A 24,171-nucleotide genomic window follows, 5' to 3' on the forward strand; every position below is an offset into this window, starting at 1 on the left:
CCACAGTCGATAAACGACACTAACAATTTCGTTCTGCTTCAGCTGCTGTAATTGAAAAGTAACTGATGCAGAACTATGGATGGCCTTTTTTCTTCTGTTATTTCATTTTATAGTTTGAGGCATAGCGTTGGTTATTATTAGTTCAAATGCCAGCTTCCCAATCATGTAAGTTACGGTACCATGGCAGTTCCACTTGCCAATATCAGTATATGTGTGAGAGATGATGAATAGATTCTAAAAAAAACAAGCCAACAAAAACCATAGTACCAGCTGGTTTATTCTAGTGGTGCAGTATGTATGCTCTGTTCTTAGCAAGATGCCTGATTATTTCTTTGAGCTGTATAGGTTCCAAGAAATGTGTGCAGAAATGGTACAGTACAGTGATGAAAGTCCACTGTAGCCTACTGTAGAGATGTTCCGACACAGAGCTAATGATACATATACGTATGCTTCTATAGCGCATACTGTATATCACATTTAATATTTCATAATATATAGAAGGAATGAGAGTGATGGACCAGATATTTGAGGAGATTCTCAACAGAGGATTATCGTTAATACAGTATATGCTTCTGTTCAATGGCTCTTGTCCTCAAGGCTGGCTCTGCCAGTTAAGGATGCTCAGAATCCAAAGCTTTCTTCCTGTCTTTGAAGTGGTCATAGCTTAGGGGAATATCAGTTAGATTTAAATTCACATATAGTGATCCTACATTTACATATCTGTCTTCAAGAGCAGGAGAACCGCTGTAGTGCATTGAGTTTTGTGATGTAGGAAAAAGGCTGAAATTCATTCCCTTTCAAATCTCTTTGGACATTCTTACCAACATTGCACATGACCACCTCTGAATCTGAGTTTTCTGAGATTTTTGGCATGCACATTAGCATGCCAGACACTGTTACTGATCACTTTACCTTAGGGAAATAACTGTAGGTAAACAATATAATTCAGCTATTTCTCACCTACATACAGTTGGGCTGAGTGTAGACTTGAGAGAGACATGAAGCCAGACATCATGTCCTGCCTATTAGCTACACACTGCCAGGCTCATCTATCTTTATTGGTCACCCATTAGCCAGCATTAGAGGGAGACACGGGATAATAGCAGTAATGATGTTGATGATGGGATTAGACTGCCGGGACACACGTCATCATCACAGCGTTGTCTGGAATGATAAAGACAGATGGACGGATGGATAGATCTAACTATACAAGTGATTCCATGCTCCTGATGTGTGTCTGTGTGGTTGTGGTTGTATATGGGGGGGGGGGGGGGGAGAGAGAGAGAGAGAGAGAGAGAGAGAAAGAGAATGAACAGGAGGAGGGCTTCAGATTAATGTCTGCAGTGCTTGGGGCTTGCATTAACCTTAGTGTGGCACAGACAGCCAATCAAAATGCAGCACCTGTGCCAATCTTCAGGGATGGACAGACGCTGGCACAGGTGTCCTTGTGATGATGGTTGGCAGGGGTTGATGCCAGCCAGAGGGATGGCATCTACATGACAAACCCAGCAACATTATGCCAGGCATAAGAGAGGCCAGCAGGGACAGAAGGATCATTAAGGCAACTTGATGCTTTAAGATGTCCAAAATGGAGCATTTACAGTGGATCTTTTAGAGGCAGTGAACCACCATAATCAATCAGGACAATCTTACTACTTCTTTTCTATTTTGGTAGACACAACTCCTAGGGTGCCATTTAGGACTTCTATTTTACTTACTTCTATATTACTAATCATATTACAGTTTTTAGAGCTGGGGGCGTGTGGAAAGTCATATAGCAATTTTAAGCATGTTAAGAAGCGCTTTCGACACCCCGTGGAGTGCGTAAAACGGCCTTGAATTAGTCATAGGTGTGTTTAAGGCGTGTTTGAGACGTACCCAATCAACATGTCCGTACTATTCTCTTTACCAGTCAGCTGATGTCACATACGGAATGCGCACTTTGGGGATCGTGGTATTACATTTCTTCAGGCTGGCACCATAGAAGACATGACATGCCTTTGTCACATTTGGGTTAATTATTCCTATTGCACTGCATGCTGTCACCTTTATGCCTCAAAAGAACAGACCCACCTATACCTTTCAGATCGGAATGGAACTGCGAGTAGATAGCAGCATATTGGCAAATTGGCAATCCATGCGTAATGTTCCCAGAATCGTCTAACCCCCGAACATGCAAGTTCGTTTGATATTGTTTAATTCGATAACGATAGAACCATGTACCATACAGCGAATGAAAGCAAGATTCCTAAGGAATATGGAGATTTTTACATTTAATAAAAAATGAGAGAACCATGAGTGTTTATAGGCTAATATCAACGTTTTTTTATGAAAGACAAACGGGCTGTGAACTTGAAGAGCTCAATCACCATCCCGACACGGAAGAAATATAACCTAGTGCATGCATGTAGGCTATATGCACTGTTGCACTTGCACACAGTAGCCTACACACACTCTTTATTTGTTTCTATTGAAAAACACCAGTAAAATAACGTTTATTATATTTTATTTCATTCAAGTCACGACGAAGGAATGAGTTGAATGCGTGCTGCGTAATGCTGTGGCCCCGATGGTATGGTCTTCGCTGAGTTCGCTCGTAGCATTTTATTGAAGAAGACTTGAATCGGGTGTGATACAGCATATGAAAGGTTATTTTTAAGGTTGAGAAATGAAAGAATTATGGCCGTTTCTAATCTCAACATTAAAAAAAAAAAAGACGCAAAACGAGGCTGTTGCCATGTCTCATAGAAACAAGTAAATAGGTCTATAAAAATAAGCGCATATAACAGGGGTCTGTAACCTATTTTAAATGAAGTGCCATGTTTTTATTTTCTAGATAGTGAGTCTGCCATATCCAGATTAATTTTTAATGACACCACATTAAAATAAAAAAAACATATTTTGATTGACCACAAATATAAAGTTCTTCCTTCTTGCACATTGTTATAATGATCATTATATATATCCCCCTGCAGTCAGAGTTCATAGTTTTAATGAATGAATGTGATGCATTGTGAGCTGGTATAGATCTGCTATTTTCAAAAGTAATCTTGGAATTTTTTTATTAAATTTTTGGATTAGTCGTCCTTAGTTGGGCAAATGCATTCATCTGGGGATCCTTGACATGGGAATGTGCTGTGTGAGGATCACTGGTTTAAACAACATTAGGAGAAAAGCCCAAATAACCACTTTAGAAACAAGAAAAGCAACCACAAAATAGTACAACTACCAATATTTACAAGCAACTTTACAGAAAAAGAAGCCGCTTATAATAAACAGACATGGCAACACTCTACCAGCCTCCCAGAGCCGCTCAAGTGTAAAATCAAACAGTGCTTGTTGCGTTTATGAGGTGGTCAGACCCACGTCTAATCGTTATGCGCTGAGCGTCTTTAGGTCAAGGGGCTTAATAGCAAATTGCGCAAAGCGAAAATAATTAACATATGGACACTCCCACAATGCTAAAATATTCAGGAACGCCGTATGCCATAATGTGTGTGCGTTCAACACGGGCCGATATGCCTTTCATAATACGAATGTGCGCAGAGCGAGGCCAATTTATGTATTACCATAGGTAAAACGCACCTTCAAAATCTAGGCCCTAGACTTTTAATAAGTTCCCTGAGTGTGAATAGCTAATGAACCGTGAAAAAGGCCAATTTAACAGCTGATAGCCCATGAAATGAACAGCATGTCTTGTATACAGTAAGCACAATTACTAAAGCTGCTGGGCCTAAAGAAAAGCCTTTGAACTGAAAAAGGGACAGACAGACAGACAGACAGACAGACAGACAAGTAAATGCGTCATTAAGTATTTAGAACGGTATCATTGCAAGCCCTGCCGCTGCATGCAGAATATTCTCAATGATCCACCCAAGAGACATTGATCATCCTCTACAGTGGCATAATGACCACCACAGAAAATACTGATCAGATTTCAGCACCAGTCAATTCAGTTCATTAGGAACACTCAACCTTTATTGATCTGGCCAGGGTCACAAGGCTGTTGTTCTCCACTAACTAGATTACAGATTCACAAGCCACAAATATATACAGCCACAAATAATATGAAAGGGGCAGAGCAAGGGTTTCATTTCATGCAATAGCAACATTTCTGAGTCTGACCATCTGTGTGAGACAAACTGTCTCGTCTGTCCCCTATTTGCCAAGACATCGAATGTCAGACACAACACAGGAAAACCAAAAGTATCAAGTCCCCAGGTTTGTCTTTCTTTCTATAATATATTTTCTCAGTTCTCTGCTCTAATCTTAGAAGCAGTGGAGCAGCAGCAACAGCACATGGTTGGTGGGACGTCTGCGGTCTGTGGGAATACAGCTTATGTTAAAGCCACATTTATAGTCTGTAGTATGACAGTTGCTTGCCGACAATGACTGTTTAGAAAATAACATGTTGCAGCATCGTGCGATGGAGTATAAATTAAACAAGCCTCTCCCTCCAGGGCGGCTGTCAGATGGAGACGGAGGTAGCCAGGGAGAGAGAGACTCTCAGCTGTAGCTGTCAGCAGGGAGCCGCTGGGATTGGACTGGTGACCAGAGCAGCTCGGCATGCGGCGAGGCCAGGCCAGGCTCACAGGTGCACTGCGTCTGACAGATACAGTAATAGCAGATAAAACCTCTTCCAAAAAACTTTGAGGAGCAGTTGCTTTTACTTCACCACCCGCACCTGGATCAACACACGCACGCACCCACGCACACGTGCGTGCACACACACACACACACACACACACACACACACACACACACACACACACACACACACACACACACACACACACACACACACACACACACACACACACACACACACACACACACACACACACACACACACACACACACACACACACACACGTGATTGCACAGTCAAAGAGCATGTGCACCACACTGTCAGTTAAGGACAGACAAGGTCGCTGAACTCAAATCTGTCTGCAGAAAATTGCCTGCAGCTTGCTGTAAACTTGGAGTCCGAGATTGATTTTAAGTATAATACATAGTGCGGGGTGCTTCTGTGACTGAAAAAAAAAAAATCTAGCAGCGGTATTAAGTTCGCTTTACCTTTACTTCAAGCTGTCTTATTAATCTTGTTATAATTTTTGTTGAAAGAGCAGTGAGTCCCCAAAGCACAATGAAATTAATTTGTTTATGCCACAGCCCTCCCCCCCCCCCCTCTTTCCTCATTCTATTTCATGTTTTTATTCATGTCCAAATCAGCTTTTCATCTTAGCAAGCAACTCTAAACAATGATGAATAATACAGAATAAACACGTTTCTGGGTCCATTGAACTAAAATAATGCTGACTAAAAGTTATTTAAAAAAGTACAGTATTCATAAGGTGTACTTTTTGGGACATAACTCTCTGCATTACAAACAAAGACCCGTTTATTTTATGTAGGCTAGTGTGTGTGTGTTTGGGAGGAAAATGTTGTAGCGAGGCCAGCTCATATTACGTCCCTCCCAAGTTGGATACATATATACAGAGGTCAGCCAGTGATTTTGACCCTTTTCACTTTTAAGTCCTTTTTGTCACATAGTATACTTGTGTGACGGGGGAGAAGCGTCCAGCCGTGAAGTGCCAGCTATAGGACCCAGGTTCTGGAAAGTCTTTGTGAATTATAAATGTCTGTGGAGAATGTGTCTGGAGTGTGCAAACTGATGTGGAAAGTAGACTGACTATAAGTAATCAAATGGCAGTTCTGGGGAATTTGACAGGTTTGGGGAATTTGCCGAATCAAGTTTAGGCGGGAGTTGGCATGTTAATCACTTGGCTCATTTGGGCCACCCCCACGGTCAAAGCATTTTCTGGCAGTTCTGGACAACTGCCTACCCGACCGACTCAACGCTGGGCACTGCACTTGGGTCGTCTGCGACGTGTGTGCCAAATTTGAATTGTCGTTGGTCGAACGATTCTCCAGATATGTGGATTTCAGACACACATACGTACAGAGATTCGGGGCATTTATTGTAACGTTATTATAGTAGATACAGTAGATACAGAAACAATGCAACTTGTCCTCAGAGTGGAGAAACACATGGAACTGGAAGCATAAGAATTGCACACACACACGTCCACGTGACGTATGGATGCACACATAACCACAGCGTACAATACTGTACTTGATGGGAAGACTGAGACAGGGACTGAAAAAGGCTGAAAGTGACTTTGATCTTTGCGAGGCGCTGTGATGATGACGTGTGTGCCGGGCTGGCAGTCTAATCCCATGCAAGATTTTTCCAAGCAACGTGTAAACTGTGGTGGATTCCTCAATGCACTGCTGATGTTGATAGTTTTCCATGGCAACAAGGTACCCTATAATGAAAAGTTGTATAAGCCTTATAGTACAGTAAGCCTTTCAATGGGCCATTATAGGGACCGTTAACCACACTGTCACAAGCTAGTCCTAATATTTACCTTCCTGAAGGAGACAATACAGTCTGAATGCAGGTGGTTAATAACACTATCTATTGAGTACTACAGTATGTTGTTCTATTAATGTATGTGCTGTATGTGCTTTACAGGTACAACTAGATGTACAGATAATGTACACATTATTGTATGCATGCACATTGTGTGTGTGTGTGTGTGTGTGTGTGTGTGTGTGTGTGTGTGTGTGTGTGTGTGTATGTGTGTGTGTGTGTGTGTGTGTGTGTGTGTGTGTGTGTGTGTGTGTGTGTGTGTGTGCGCACTTCAACCCCTATAGGGTGTTCTGATGTCATGTTTATTTGTGAGTAGGGGTGCACGATTATGAAATTATAACCAATATCCAATCTCAGATTATTTGCAGGGTCTGCAATCTGCCGATACCGATTCTGACCGATTCCAATATTATACAGGGGACCACAATGGAAACAAGCCTAGTTGGTAGGGGCTTGGCTCAAAGTAATAAAGTATTCAATCAAACAATATAGCCTATACTCTTTTCCAAGTGTCTGTTTTCACAACTGAATGAGATGAATACACAAATTAAATGTAGAAAAATGTAGTTTATTTTTACTTCATTAAAAATAATATGTGAATTGCATGTGTGGGTGAAGAGTACAGACACCCTATACACACGCACGCACACGCACGCACGGCAAGAATTCGATCCACCATCCATAACACAAGAGACAGAGTGGCATCAACCTCTATTATCCAGTCCCTATACTGTCGACACAAAAGGCTTCCTGGAACAAAAATCCAATCAGTCCTCTCTAGGAGGATTTGCTCCACAGCAGTGCTCAGCAACACTGGTGCCTCCACTAGGTGACAAAGAAATAATCTCAGAGCCCACAACCTGTTCACAGCCTGTCTACACACCTCTGCCACGTCTCCCACCCTTAGAAATAAGACAGGCCAACAGAGGCCACGCTTCCCAGACGTCATACTGTCCACAGAGTTCAGTTTGGCGCGTCTTATTCTTTTTTTCCTTCCTTTTCTACTTCTGCTCCTTCTTCTTCTCCCAACCGCCAACAAATGGCCGATTATGTGTACAGGGTGTGAAATTGTGGTACTTTGAGGAGCAGTGGATGTTTACTTGAAGCATTACTAATGAAAGCCTGGGAGAGTCTAAATGAACCCTCTGGGATATGGCCGAGGGACAAGTTTTGAAAATAATGATTTTATTTATTACACATTTTAAAAGCAGTTTCAATATCATACCCTGGCACCCATATCAATCTGGGCTCCTCTCTCTTGCTTGCCTTTGTTCTTTGGCTGGTGAATTATCACACTAATTCTCCATTCATTAGTATGCGGCTTCTTATTTAGCCACGCTGCAGAGAAGCCTTTAACAAAATCAGCTGGAAAATAGTCAATATTATGAGGTGGACAGCATGGCCCTCTCGCTTCTCATCCCCCCTCCCAGATCCACTCACCATCCCCTTCATTGTTTGCTTTGTATATTTACCACATCAAACTGATAGCATAGTCCACCATAATGAATCGGAGGGAGATAAAGTATATGAAAAAATAATAAGAAGTGCTGTTTTACAGAAGCTTGTTTACACAAAGGCTGGCTAGCATTTTTATAAATACAGCCCTCGATCTCTTCTCTCTAACACTCTCCCTTGACTTCTCTCATTCACTCAGCACTGCATCAAGTTGTTGTGTTTCACTAATGTAAAACCATAGGCTTACAGCAAGTATCCTACCAGCCAATGCCCTGTGCATTGTGCAAAAGCCCTGCTCTAACAGCAACATGCATTGTTTTATTTTGGCGTAATATTAATTCATAAGATGGCGCCGTCCAGGGCTGCTGTGTGTTAACGTGTGCTGTGTTTTCATTCATGTTCAAAACAAATTCCTATGTGTGTATACTCAATGGTAAATAAATGAATAATTAACTGACCTCACAACCTAACAAGCACAGTAGCACACACACACACACACACACACACACACACACACACACACACACACACACACACACACACACACACACACACACACACACACACACACACACACACACACACACACACACACACACACACACACACACACACACACTCTTTATGTTTCTTATGTGTAATTGGCAGTTGAGAAAGGAGACTATGAAAGAGAGAAAGTTCCTTTTACTGCATCACCCAGTAGATGTCTGCTCAGATATCTCTGAGGGAGCTGCTAAGTGTTAAGTGTCTTGCTCAGGGTGACCTTCTGGTTCCCAGAAGGCCTCTCTTTCCACTCAGATACAGTCATCTGAGGTCACGGTGTAATATATACTGTATGTGAGAGACCAACTTGTTAACAAAACAGTGAACATAGTCTAGAGGATTTTATTATTTCAATAATTCTTTCTGGGACCTATTTTAGATGATTTGGACCTGAAAGGAAGGGTGGCTCTAAAAACCATTGCAATTGATCCAGCTGTTTGTTCTTCTTTGCCAAATTCAGGCTAATATTCTTCTGTTTGAAAACATTATTCCAATGGTCCAGTGGTGGAAAAAGTATTCACTCAAGTATTTCATTGTAAATACAAGTAAAAGTACTATACTGCAATGCAGAAAATAAATAGCCTGCCATGGCACACTGCGTAGATAGTCTGGAACTTCGGTGTGGAAGATTTATTTCCAAAGGGCTGTTACAAACAGATTCCAACATCACAGCTAAAGGCTCACTTAATTTGAATAGAGGGCTCTGATTGGTCACTCACAACTCTGGTGTGAGTGAAATGTAATTCAAACTGAGGAGTGCCAGACGAATCTCTCCAGGGATTTTGTTTTCCTGTGGCAGATTTGTATGGTTTCCAGGCTAGAAAATAATACTGTTACAACTAAAAGCACAAATATAATTATTGGTATCAAAATGGTACTTAAGTATATGAAATGTTGAAAGTACTGTATGTATGTATGCTCATCCTTCATTTCTACACCAAATAATCTAAATATATTTCCCTGGTTAAAACAATTAAAATAGATTCCTTCCTTTCAATACAGAGCAACCAACACCCTAAACTATTTACAATTTGAGGATACCAGATGAGACACAGACACCAGTCTGAAACCAGATATACAACAAATTGAAACCACTATCAATCTGACCATGCAGCCAAACAGTTCAAATTAAGAGGCTAATCTGAAACCTCACCTCTTCAGACTCCACTTCACCCCCTAATAGTCCTCTCTCTTCTAGTATTGTGTTACCTTTAGAGAGATGCTAGCAATATTCACTAGATGTTGGATAGGCTACTTGTTCAAATTTGTTTTATTTTGCTTGACCACAAATGTTAAGAATGTTAATTAGATAGAGCATTCTTTAGACAGATACTAAGTTTGTTGTTTACCTGGTATGGTACTTTTTACCTGGTATCCTAAGCACATTGTTCATTCTAACAGCATGTGACTATTTAGTCACATGTTAGACTATATAGTCGTTTGTTGACTATGTAGGTTTCATGATTTGATTACTCAGATTTCACAATTGTAAGTCACTGGATGAGAGCATCTGCTAAATGCCTAAATGTTTTATTGTAATGTTGAAAACACTAACCTGCGATAAGTGTGATCAGGTGTTAATTTAATTCTGATAGCATAAAATGTACCTGTAAGGATCTGTGCATTAAATGTTCCAACAACACAGTAAGTGTTAATTCATGCATTTGTATAAGTCAGAGACTTAGAAATGGAACCATCTAGTAGTCCGGCAGCCGACAGGCTTCTTTTGTTTAAAGTGGGAAATCTGGTATATAGTCTTTTTTATTGGCCTAAAATATTGTCTATATACATACATTCATGAATCCACTTGCTGACCTCATCACATTTGTCATGATGTCTATGGCCGTTTTTAGCCAAAGGCATTTTGTGCAAAACTAATGCTTGGAATGGATTCAGAATCATGACAACCCCCTAGTTTGACATGTCACATGCTACTTAAAGCAAAAGGAAAGATTGACATTTTTGCCTGCCATATGATGTTAAACCTTCTTTACTGCCATCTAGTGTTCAAAAAGTTTGACCGCTTCACTGCCGCTCATTCACTTCAATGCTATGGAGCTTGTTGTCCTTCAGGGTTAAACAGGAAGGTGGGGGCTTCCGGAAGTGGAACGACACCACACAACACAAACCACAGCCTTTAGCTAGCAGGACAACCAGCTACATTTTCGATGCGATGCAATACAAAATCACAAATGATTTACGATCGTCGGGTGCGCGCCGGGCGCCGGCTCACCATGGACAGCTCTCGAACCTTTGGAGATACGGCGCTTTGAAAATCGGGTTATAATGGAGGCTCAACGGAGCTGGATTTAAAAAAACATCACTGTTGGTGAAGGAGGAAGGCTATAGCGCGTCGCAGTCCCGCCCCCTCGAGAGACCCGGAAAAGAAATCGCCGTTCATTTTCTCATAGGCATTTCTTTAAAGGTATATTCAGTGATTTCACTTAATTCAAATATCACTTATTTTTTTGTTTTGTTGTGATAATCCTCCCTACTATAGAGTGTGCTGACCATATAAGGAGTTCCTCCCTGTCCCCAGTTAACCCCTGGGGGTCAAAAAAACGTAGGTTTCGTTTTTGACTCTCTATCCTGATTGGACGAAAGGCTGGGTCCCACAGCCAAAAACGAAACCTAAGGTTTTTTGAGTGAAATCACTGAATATACCTTTAAAGTATTTATTTAAAGACGGTTACGCCGCGGACAAAGCCAACTCGGATCGTGACAAATCATGACAATGAACACAATATTTTGGGCCGATCAAATCATTAGAAAGAAGAAAATAAAGGCAGGAGACAACACTATTTGTTTTGTTTTTCTTCTTATAAATTATTTGATCGGCCCAAAACATTGTGTTCATTGTCATGATTTCTCACGATCCGAGTTGGCTTTGTCCGCGGCGTAACCGTCTTTAAATAAATACTTAAAGAAAATCCGATAGGAGAAATGCATTGCATTTCATTTCCTGGGCCACTGGTCGTTCTGAAAGGGGGGGAGGGACTGCGACGCTCTATACTAGCCGGAGCAATGCTAAAAGGTAAACAGACCGACGGCGCGTTCATATATGGATTAAATGTCTACGCTTATAAACGTAGCTGGCAAGAACAGGTCCCAGGGGGGGGGGGGGGGGGGTAATAAACGTAGGTGGCAATAAAATAATTAATGGTAGGGTCACAAGAATCCCCTATTAAAAATATTGACCAATAGTGACAGCCGGTCAGCAAGTGGATTAATGATTGTATGTATATAGACAATATTATAGGCCAATAAAAAATACTATACCAAATTTCCCACCTAACCCCGGCTGCCAGACTGTAGTTACAACAACACATTTTTACTGCGAAGGTGTTCAAACCACTGCTCTCACAATGGCATAGAGCACTGGGCTCAAAATGGCAGAGCACATCTCATCTGATTGCTGTACCTTTCCAAACACTGGTCTTCAGTCATGTTCCAATGTGACCTGTAACCCCGGAGATATGCATGGCACACTGGGGAAGAGTTCAGTGAGTCAAGCGAGAGGCACACAGGGAACGTATCTGTAGAATCACAGGCTCTAATGAAGAACATTTCTATTCTGTTCTGTCAGAAACAGCATGGAGATGGAGACAGCCAGAAAACGATTGAGAGAGAGAAAAGCATGAGAGAGGAGAGAGAGAGAGAGAGAGAGAGAGAGAGAGAGAGAGAGAGAGAGAGAGAGAGAGAGAGAGAGAGAGAGAGAGAGAGAGAGAGAGAGAGAGATAGAGAGAGCATGAAGGGGAGATCTGAGGTCTGCCTATTATCTCCTTGCTGCTTCATTGCTTTGGACACACACACACACACACACACACACACACACACACACACACACACACACACACACACACACACACACACACACACACACACACACACACACACACACACACACACACACACACACACACACACACACAAATCTGCCCAGATCTCATGAATATAATTGACCTTTTTTCCACTGTAATGCTGAGAGTACATGAGGGATGTGTGTGTGTGTGGCGGGGGGGGAACCAAACAGAATTAATTTAGAACAACACATTATTTCGTGCTGTGTGCAGATATGGAAAAGGACAATCTAATCGATAAACCAATGAAATGATAATGACCTCTCAAATCAATATGTGGACCCCATTTTCTCACTGTGACAAAGACTACGTTTTTTCACTGCAGGTGTTTTTGTTCTCCTGTTGCTGTGTATGTTTGTGCGCACTGCATGTGTGCACTTGATGAGTGTCTGCGTGTACTTACCAGATTTCAGGTGCGTGCGTGCGAGCGTGCGTGCGTGTGTGCGTGCGTGCGTGCGTGCGTGCGTGTGCTTGTGAACCAGGCTTCTGTTTTGGTGGAACAGTTGCCAGGACTAATCATTATTTAGTTGTGGCGGGGCTGTAAAGGTCAGTAGTCTGAAATGTCAGGCTGTGTTCAACAGGAGCCAGATGCACCGTGTGCTGCTCAAGTGGGCAGTGAGTTGGGGGGTGTGTGTGGGGGGGCAGAGAGTGTATAGAATAGACGTAGTGTGAGTTTTGTGTGTATGTGAAAACGTGTGTATGTTTGCTTATATATATTACAGCCGTGTGTGTGTGTGTGTGTGTGTGTGTGTGTGTGTGTGTGTGTGTGTGTGTGTGTGTGTGAAGCATTCTTCTGATGAGTTAATGAATGCCCTGCACAGAAATAACACAGTAATGTACAGTAGAATCCAGCAGGGCTGAATCATTAAATCCTCATCACGTTATTTGTACACTTGTCTAAAGTAAAGACACATCAGACCTAGCCTCGATAGCCAGGCTTTCATTTCGTCTGCGCGAAAGATGAAAGCCTGGAAAAAGCCGTGGGCTGAACAAGTCTAAAAGTGGGAGTCAACCCTTCCGGGTGGGCGTCGCTCTAAATGATGTGACGTAGCGCTGCACTAGGGGGGAGAGGAGGGGCCGGGGGTGACGGACAGATCGATGAGATCCAATCAGGGTGCGCGCATTTCTGAGGCGCGACCCGCCCCTCTAGACGAGAAATGTCTCGCTCTGGGTCAGGCTACATCAGACCTGACAACGACCCACACAGATCGAAATGTTGGGTACAGAATAACCTCCAAACCTATGTGTGTGTGTGTGTGTGTGTGTGTGTGTGTGTGTGTGTGTGTGTGTGTGTGTGTGTGTGCGTATCCATGCATACGCATGCTCACCTACTGTGAATAGTAATACGCAGCATGGCAGGGTAAAGTATGTCTGTGGAGTTTTGGAATATACTGGTCTTGCTTTCAAGGTCATGCGTAACAACAGGCTGAATAATAGACCTGCAATAATTTACACACAGCACCCTGTGCTTTGCACTGGTCAAAGGAACACGCTATTCATTGACTGCACCTTTACGTAATGTCTGAGGATGGTTGTCTCACACGACGGACTGCTTTGGGTTTGGCTCTTGATACAATAATGCATAAAATAAAAGTTTCTTGTTTGCTTAACTTGCATCATTGTACACTAGTCTATAGGGGTTCCCCTTTGGGCACTGGCCTACTTGGAACGTTGCAAGTTGGAAATGCCTGCCCCACCCAGTCATTATGTCTGTGTCCCTTTTATGCCCATATATGGAGATCTTTGTCAGGCATGCCCAAATATGGACATCGGGCACTGCACTCCCTGTGGTGGTGTGGAACACGTGTGTTGAATTTGTTGTGGATTTAGTTACGTGGATTACAGACGTGTACATACACACACACGTATAGAGATTTGGTGCATTTATAGATAGATAGATAGATGAGATATTTTGTCTCTAGGGGGAAGGTCTTTCTATAGGCTGGAATGGATTGCCAGCTCCATAATCTGGTGTTGACACTATGACATCGCCAGCAGTACAGACACATGCCCTGCGACATCACTATAGTTATAGTTCAGCAGTACAGACACAGGCCCTGCGACATCACTATAGTTATAGTTCAGCAGTACAGACACATAGACCCTGCGGCATCCCTATAGTTCAACAGCTCAGAAACAGCTCAGAAACTTTCTGAGGTCACATACAGTTGTCGAACACACAACATATTGTAACAACACCCCTCCCTTTACACCCGTATTAGATATTGGTATTAGATACCACTTCAGTCTCATGTTCTCTCTCCCAACCCCCCCTCCCTCTCTAGGTCTATCTGCCACTCCCCCCCTCCCCCATCTCCTTTTCCCCCTGCAGATGCCCTCTGTGAAGTTGTGAAGGTCAGGACCAGTCTTGCCTGAGCTCAGGGCTTGGGGGAACAGATGCCACGCAAACCTGCTAAATTAGTCCGGGCTCCACGTGCCACACATAAACATTATTCTAATCAAAGCATATTAGAGCATCCAGATACTTTAGACATATGGGCCTCTGCATCCTCCCCGTCGTCCCCATCTGTCTCCTCTCCTCTCCTCTCCTCTCCTCTCCTCTCCTCTCCTCTCCTCTCCTCTCCTCTCCTCTCCTCTCCTCTCCTCTCCTCTCCTCTCCTCTCCTCTCCTCTCCTCTCCTCTCCTCTCCTCTCCTCTCCTCTCCTCTCCTCTCCTCTCCTCTCCTCTCCTCTCCTCATTGCTCTCCGTCTATACACCTCGGCGGCTCATTTCGTTACACAGCTGCCTCTCCGAGACGCCCGCACAGATTTCTCACAGTGCGAGTACTGTAAGAACGCTTTTCCTGAACTAGTCACACTGGGAGAGCCGTACACTCCATTGCATATGGCAGCGACATGCATGTACGCACACACACAGACGGGCCGGGCGTGTGGCCTGTGCGTGCGCGTTAAACACTATAACAATCAGCACCATCAAATTGTTATGTCTGAGTTATATTAAAGAACTAAAATAAATAAAGGTCCTGTAATTCTTTATACTGTAACCAAACTGTATTGCAGACCAAAAATAAAACTTAAATTGCAATAGCTTTATCCAGATGTGCCATTCCAACACTTCAGGCTTTCCTGTACTTTTCCTGCATTCTTTCAGGAAATACTTACGGAAAACAACACCCTTTTCGACACTTCTTTTCATTGTAAAAAATAATCTGAATAGCAACGTGTGAAGTTCTCAAAATAATAATTCAATTCAAAATACAAAGTATCAAAATAGTAATCCCAAAAGTATTAAATCAGAATTGTTCCTTAATTTGACCACACTTTTCTTCTTCCAGATCTCAAAGTTTACCGGCCCCCGGGCCCCACTACTCTGTGGTTTATCAATTTCTGATTATGATTTAGTATTGGCCTTAAAAGAGTCTCTTTCACATCGGCCGCCTCACTTCCTGTACTTTAGCTGTTCCTGGTAGTTGGTACTGTACCTCACTTCCTCGCTAACACCTTTTCCCCACAGCTCCCCCTAATGATCAAACCTTGTCAATACAGCTCCCCCTATGATCAGACCTTGTCAATAGAAAATCAATGACATATTCAACTAAACAAAACCAAACAGTTTTTTCATACACTACATTTAGGGGTTAAATATTCAAACATATTTTAACCAATATATTCCCTTGTTATCACCCAGTATGTTATGCTTAATTTTCTTTCAATACCAGGGTAGGAAATACATTTCTTCCCACATTTATGTGGCAGTATCACACACACACACACACACACACACACACACACACGCACGCACGCACGCACGCACGCACGCGCGCACGCGCGCAAACACACTGCAGTGCCATCAATTAAGCATCACAGCAACAGACTGGCTCGTAATAGGTTATAATGTGAAACTTAACAGACAGACGTTACTCTTAATGAAATTCTGAAAATATGGACATTAGCTGGGTTTGATGTCTCCATCAAAGTGGCTGTTGTGAGTTAATAAAATGTGTAAGTGACACCTTTGAAGGTGACAATGAGAGGCCATGGAAGAATGAGTGAAACAAGGTTGTTTGTTTTTTGACATTCCCATCAGATTTAGTATCTGTTGTATCTGTCTCTCTACAGACAGAACAATAAGGCTTGCACACAAACATGTGCACTCACCACGTGTGTTAAAAGAAGTAGAACATGTTGTAACTTATCCCAGTGAGGAAAAGCCTTACATTTCTGACGCTACTTAACCACAAGCCCTAGCATCCCTCTTCTGGGCATGTCACAATATGAGAACATTTGGCAAAAACAGGCCAACATCCTGTAAAATTAGCTGATCTACAAGCTAATTGTTTCTACAAGAAAAAAGGAGTGGAGTATAAGAGCCTGGGGAGACCCTGTTCAAGGAAGTATAGGGTTTAAGTACTTAAAGTCCCCTGAGAACACAGTGAACAACATTTTCCTAGTCTGCCAGAAGATGGACATGTGTGTGTGCGTGTGTGCGTGCGTGGGTGCATGCGTGCGTGCGTGCATTTCATTTATTTGAATTACTAATCAGCGAGTGATCATCCCTCCAGGCTACGGGATACCAGTCTCGTGAGGCTTTGGACCAGGACTAGCCAATTGGGCGCCTGTCCGTCGGTTTTATGGGATCTGTACTATGCAAACTTAGTCTGAGCTGTATTAAGTCAGTGTTTAGTTTAGCACATTTGAGTGCTGACATTCACCAGTGCATGCACCGAAACTAATACCGGTAGCCTAATACAGTGGCATCTTGAAATAGCAGCAATGTAGTTGCTGAATGAGCATGCTGAATTTGTATGGGTTTTTCTGTTTCTTTTTTGCGCCATCCCTATACATAATCTGAATATGTCAAGCATGCTTGTGCATAGGGCTGAGAAACCAATCTGTCTCTTTTCTCTCTCCCTGCACCTCATGTGGAGTGTCACACAATCACATAACGATCAGAGGTTTCTCATTCCCCATTACCATTGAATTGTGCAGGCATATGACCTTATAGAGGTTATATGTCCCTTCACAAAGAACTCACAAAGTGGTGGCAGCGAACAACTAAAACTCACATTTCAAATCACAACAGAACCTTTGATTGAGTGACAGTGGTGCCAATTCAGCTAAATCTAAGGTCTTGGCAAGGTTACCTGGTCCAACATAATACTATAGGCTATATTGATAGAAAACTGGGTATAACAATGTCATGTGACAAACTGCATCAACATTTAACTTTCAAGTAGAATTCTCCAACATTGGCTGAACCCTCTTGTAGGTAAGTGGTGCTGTGTTATAAAATAACACAACACACTGGCAGGGAACTGTCAGTTATAGATTTAATCTTTAACTTTCAAAACCGTTGGTGTGTTATAGATTTAATCTTTAACTTTCAAAACCGTAGGTGTGCAATGTGCATACTGTATGCCTTGAGAGTTGAGCCAACTTAAGCTAAGCTTTTCAAAGTCTCACCCTTTACAAAGTTCTTGAGTGATGATTCTCTCTGATATGCTCATTTCAGCACCATGGACAGTGCAAGTGTCAGAGAGCAGAAGAGAGAGGAATACTGCTGTGGGGTTTGAACACGTTTTCTTTTTCAATTCAGTTTTGAGTGGTGCAGCCACTCCATTGCCCAGCAATGTGTGTGTATATTGTGTTCCGAGCACGGAAATAGCGTTATAGCATTTATTCACCACCAAGTGTCACTGTTGCACAGTACAGTACAGTACAGTACAGTACAGTACAGTACAGTACAGTACAGTACAGTACAGTACAGTACAGTACAGTACAGTACAGTACAGTACAGTACAGTACAGTACAGTTGAAACTAATTAAATATAGGAAAGGGCCAAGTGTTCTTTTTTACATTACTGATTCCATTCATACTAAGCAACAGTACCACTCAATTAATGATCCAAAATCCAAATGCAACAAATACTGAGAGAATCAAAGATCAATAAACCAGACTGCAGTAATAACATCAGAGCCTACTAATGCCTTCAAAACCTCAGTCATGGCAGTTGTAAAAGTGACCATAGGGTACTGCATTTCATGTCACATCATCAATGAGTAAAAGGGTTTCAAATTGACAAACTAATTTAGAAATGTTACAATTAGCATGATATTAGTTATTGTATCATCACTCATGGTGGTCCTCAGATAACTTTGAACACCAACTGAACATATGTTATTTCCACAAAAAAGTAACATTTTTGTGAGAGCTGACATCTTGCTAGCTGCATGGTGTCCTCATTTTACATGTGGCTATTTGGCACTGGGCATTCCCATTAAATGGGAAGAAGAACAATCAAATGTCAAAATGTCAAATTTCACCTGATGAAAACACGTTAGGGACACAGTAATACCTGGCTTCCTCGGTTGCAGTTGCTTTGTTTTACAATAATGTCCAATTGTGAATATTTCCTGAAAATGTATTTGAACATATTGAACAAATTTCTATATTGACTAAGAGGCCATGGTGTGGCATCTGCCAGAACTTGCAATACCGAATTGACACCCCTGTTGACTGGTGATACAAAAATATTGTCCTATTTATGACAACATGCCACACTATACATTTCAATGTGTTCAATGTCCAAAGATACTCTGGTTACACCGCAATCATGCCTCATGCCTCAGCATAAAAAACATTGTAGTCACAGACTCACATACCTCGTGGCATGACAGAAAGATGGACAGGCGGGTAGTAGGACATGCCTCCAGGTATAGAGAGGTACTTTTGTTTATTCTTTTGTTTAGGCTCAGCAGGATGGCCAATTCATTCTTAACTTCAGGAAGATTAGCTACTTAGTAGCCTACTCACCACCAACACCATGTCAGCCGATGTTTCTCCAACGTCCAAAGTAAACATCTCCATTTATTATCGTCATTTCCAGTTGACAACAACATAATGAACATATTCCATCGTCACGCACAGACTGTACACAGCCTGCCTGCCTGCTGCGCTTAGCATGTAGCATATGGCTAATTACTATAACTTACCCAGTTATGCAAGCCTGTAAATGATGAAAGAGAATGCAACACACTTTTGTTCCATTATTCCAGGAAACTCCGGTAAACTCCCAAATTGTACCATCACACCTGTATATTACCGTATATTAACTGTATATGCCCGCTAAACTTGAGGTTTACAGGCAAAATACAGTGCCCATAATTGCGCGTTAACTCCTCTTTTCACGCAGTGTTCATTGTCTTGGTTACAGAGCATGGTAAATATGAACTTTTGCCCCACAGCCTTGTGTTATAAACTTTTCATCCATTCCATTGTTGTTGTTTTTAGTTACGCATGTCGAGCATCTGGTGTCAAGCGCTGGGCATCTATTTCCTCTCAAAGCTACATGCATTTCAAAGCAAGAAGTTTTTTGTTTGTTTGTAGTAAAGTGATCATTCAACACATTTTATTTTGAAATCATACTGGAAATAGAAGTTGCTAGGGCATGGAAGAAGCCTAGTTGACTTGAAAGTGAAACTAGAGAACATTATGGCTGGAGGATATTACCAGTAAGACGCCCTGAGGGCGAGAAGCGACCTCACCCTAAGGGACGAGGTCGAACAACAGAGCTTCCACAGACGTCGAACAACAGACATCGAACAACAGAGCTTCCACACCTCGAACAACAGAGGTCGAACAACAGACCTCGAACAACAGAGGTCGAACAACAGACCTCAAACAACAGAGGTCGAACAACAGAGGTCGAACAACAGAGCTTCCACAGACCTCGAACAACAGAGGTCGAACAACAGACCTCGAACAACAGAGGTCGAACAACAGACATCGAACAACAGAGCTTACACAGACCTCGAACAACAGAGGTCGAACAACAGATGTCGAACAACAGAGGTCGAACAACAGAGGTCGAACAACAGAGGTCGAACAACAGACCTCGAACAACAGAGGTCGAACAACAGAGCTTCCACAGACCTCGAACAACAGAGGTCGAACAAGAGACCTCGAACAACAGAGGTCGAACAACAGAGCTTCCACAGACCTCGAACAACAGAGGTCGAATAAGAGACCTCGAACAACAGAGGTCGAACAACAGACCTCGAACAACAGAGGTCGAACAACAGACCTCGAACAACAGAGGTCGAACAACAGAGGTCAAACAACAGAGCTTCCACAGACCTCGAACAACAGAGGTCGAACAACAGAGGTCGAACAACAGACCTCGAACAACAGAGGTCGAACAACAGAGGTCGAATAACAAAGGTCGAACAAGAGACCTTGCCCTAACGGGCGACGTCGAACAACAGAGCTTCTTAATAACAGCACAGTAGCAGGAATTAAACTATTAATCTGGTGTCCGTGAGGTCAGATGTAGATTTGCTGGCTGGCTCCAATATAAGGTCAGATCAACAAATGGAATGTCAGAACAAGTCAGCTCCATATATGGAGATTTAAGGGTTTGATGAGGTCAGATAAACATATGGAATGGATTCTGTACTGGCCATATATGGAGCGTGTCTTGAGTGTACAGGGTTTGATGAGGTCAGATCAACATATGGAATGAATTCTGTATTGGCCATATATGGAGCGTGTCACGAGGCATGACTGACGGACTGACAGGAGATGAAGGTTTTCATAGTAAACTGCAGTTTACGTACTAGTTAACTAGTAACTAGGTAAGTACAAGAGAATGATAGCTTGCCTCTTCTTTTTGTAGAAGAGGCAAACTAATATTGTTTATGCCGTTGTATGATTTGATTTGGCTGTGTTCTAAATTAAAGTGTTAGTGTTGATTATTTACAGTACAATAATGTTTCAAGTTTACACTGTACACATGGCATAAACAATATATTAGTTTGCCTCTTCTACAAAACATAAAAGTTACTGTCGCGCGTGCCAAGCTGTCATTCTCTTGTATTATATCGTACTTGTATTCTTTATTTATTTCCCACCATGGAGTAACCTCGCAGCAGACTATCCAGCATATAGCTATCCACCTCGGAGAAAAGTCTGGTAAGGCCAGCAGTGTCGGTAGGCCAATCAGAGGCAGGCGGGGCGTTACCATGTCTATGCTCGGACGTAGAATAGATATACACCATGGCCACGCATTGCTGCATGCATGCGCAGTTGCACACGTGGCCATGCATGCGCACATGGCCACGCATGCACATTAATGGCGAAAACTCTGGCCTTAGAGATGAACAGAGTTTCCAGAAAATACAACTAAAAAACTACTTGAATGTGGCAAAATATCGTTTGTGAGTGTGTCTGCACATGGTAACAATGTAATGCCTGTGTACATCTTCAGATATTGTTAAACCCACATAGGAGAAAAAGGGGTTTAGACAGAAGAAGGGATTTAGACAGAAGGAGGACAGACAGTTTTATATTAGGATAAGGCATCTTACCTGGGTTGGTGATAGTCAACAGGTCAAGTTGCCTTTGTTGCTGAAAGAAAAAAGGGAGAAGAAATTGTCAGGTTATTCCATTGAGACCTGCATGTGGCCGATTCTACAAATGTCTTGACTAAATCCTAATGCTGCAGATACAAAGATCCACTTCTACTTATTTTCAATGGAAGCCAGCGACATGAAGATACATCCGGCGTTTGTAGCTGCTGCAAAAGCTACAACAGTTACAAAGCCACAAAAAAGTTGAGTTAGTTTCAACTTCAGCTACAAAGATATAAATCTACAAATACGCTGTGTAGCTTTGTATCTTTGAATCTTTTGCATCTGCCAGCGTGAACGCAGCATAACGAATGTATGTTGCTATATCAGTGGTTCTCAAACTTTTTCATGTCAATGACCCCCAAAATGTTATGCATTTGGCCGCCCTGTTCCAGGACCACCTGCAAAGAATTTAGTTAAAGATGTTCGCTTTCAAAAATCTATAAAGATTTGCAGAGTTAACGGACGGTTGACGTCCGTTAACTTTTCTATCTTTACAGTACATTTATTCCCCCTCTTGATGAGTGTTTGAGAGGGTGCCTCTCTCTGTGTGTATGTGTGTGCATGTGTGTATGTGTGTGTTTGTTTGTGTGTGTCTGTGGTGTGCGTATGACGTAAGTGCGTGTGCATGTGTGTGTGTGTAAGACTGATCTGATGGAGCGCATTTGAAAGAGTGCCCAATTTTACACTTCACATCTCTAGCAGCTGAGGAGTCTAGAGGAGATGCTTGCTGGCTCACCCATCTCTTTAACCTCCACACACACACACACACACACACACACACACACACACACACACACACACACACACACACACACACACACACACACACACACACACACTCACACTCACACTCCAGGCCTCTGAGCACTGCAGTAATCAACACCTCACGGTGAGGTCCTCACCCCTGCATAAATACCAGTCCCACAAGAATAAACATCTTCTGATCCGAGATGAGTGTGTGTACGTGCATATGTGTACATGTGTATGCCCGGTGCGTGTGTGTGTGCGTCTGCGTGTGTGTGTGTCATGAAGGCTGTCACAGCATGTAAGGTCACAGTGAATGACAGCTTAATAGACCAAGAGCACAGCATGGTTCTCAGAGAGTCCTCTGAAGTTGGGCTCTCCGGTGGGGTACTACTAAAGATATATATCTTCATCTCCATATTACATGTGAGATGTTCACTCATCCAGAGCAACTGCTAGACGATGATCTACAAACTCATGAGGCAGAGGTATTGGAGAGACGCAGCAAGCAGCAGAGGTCACTGTGACCTGACCAGCAGAGGTCACTGTGACCACGTGCGACTGAGAACATAAAGCTGAGAGAAGAGCAGGGATCTGCTCCACACCCTAACCGCGGTGCAACGCATGTCGGACCCATGCAATGTCGTGTCGGACCTTTGGCTTCCGCACGTCTGACCTTTGGTGTGTCGGATCTGCGTGTGCATCCCCTCACATTTTTGAGGGCCGCTAGCCCCTCCTATATGTCCAGCTTTGAGAGTTTGTGTAAACACAAACATTGAAGACAAAAGTGTGTAAACACCAGCATTGAAGGATTGAGGACTCAAATTGTGATTGCTGCGATGATGTATGATGATAAGAGCACTCCTCGCGTCACACGGGATTTTTTTACTTAAGTAAAAGCATCAATACTACAATATAGAAATACTCTGTTACAAGTAAAAGTCCGGAATTCAATATGTACTTGAGTAAAAGTGCAAAAGCATTGGCTTCAAAATGTACTTAAAGTACAAAAAGTAAAAGTACTCATTGTGCAGAATGTCCCATTTCAAGTTTTCAATTGCATAATAATCTTTTGAAAATAGCCGATCTACAAGTTCACAATGCATCTCATAATGTGGTTCCCTTTGTACGCACTCAGCGTTAAAAGAACACTGAGGATTTCACTGCACATGCATGCACGCACGCACATGCACACGCACGCACGCACGCAGAGAGAGAGAGAGAGAGAAGCGAGCATGTCGCTGTGCAGATTGTTGACTCGCCCCAGCAGGAATCAATAACAACAGAGAAACATTTTGCCCCGCCACTTCCTCTTCTCACTGCTGCTGTACGGACACAGCCCAGTGTACACCCCCCACTGTCCACCAGGGACTGCACTGTTCCAATCTGTTTGTTTAACTCCGAGAGAGTACACAGGTCTATTTGGTTACATTTGTGCACTCTCAGTTAGAAATGGTCCAGTTAACACTGGGTATATTACAGTGACGCTAAAATGCTTGAAAACGATAGATAAATCAACCACACCCATGCACATTGAGTTGTAGAGTTGAGTGAGCAAAACAATAATAATTTGCATTTGCAGCACCCTCTACTGGTTATTTTTTGCAAGTGGCTGCATGAGAGAGACCTTGACAAAACAATACACTGAAGTTAAAAATATATGAATAAAATATGGTAATCCATGACGTTTATATTTATCATATATGGACAAACCCAGAGGTGCATGCTCCACTGACCACTGATACCACAAACGTCCTCATGA

The 24,171-nt window shown here is 42.5% G+C and overlaps 1 protein-coding gene across 1 annotated transcript in view; it reads right to left on the reverse strand.

The window, feature by feature from the left end:
• agbl4 (AGBL carboxypeptidase 4) overlaps positions 1 to 24,171 on the reverse strand; it is a 401,255-nt gene that overhangs the window by 100,782 nt on the left and 276,302 nt on the right. The window contains exon 6 of the mRNA XM_083767629.1: positions 21,621 to 21,660. Coding sequence (XP_083623755.1) covers positions 21,621 to 21,660 — 40 coding nt within the window. The remainder of the gene's footprint in view (positions 1 to 21,620; positions 21,661 to 24,171) is intronic.

Source organism: Protomyctophum parallelum, assembly GCF_964188405.1.
Source record: "Protomyctophum parallelum genome assembly, chromosome: 6".
In the NCBI taxonomy this organism is placed as follows: Eukaryota; Metazoa; Chordata; class Actinopteri; order Myctophiformes; family Myctophidae; genus Protomyctophum; species Protomyctophum parallelum.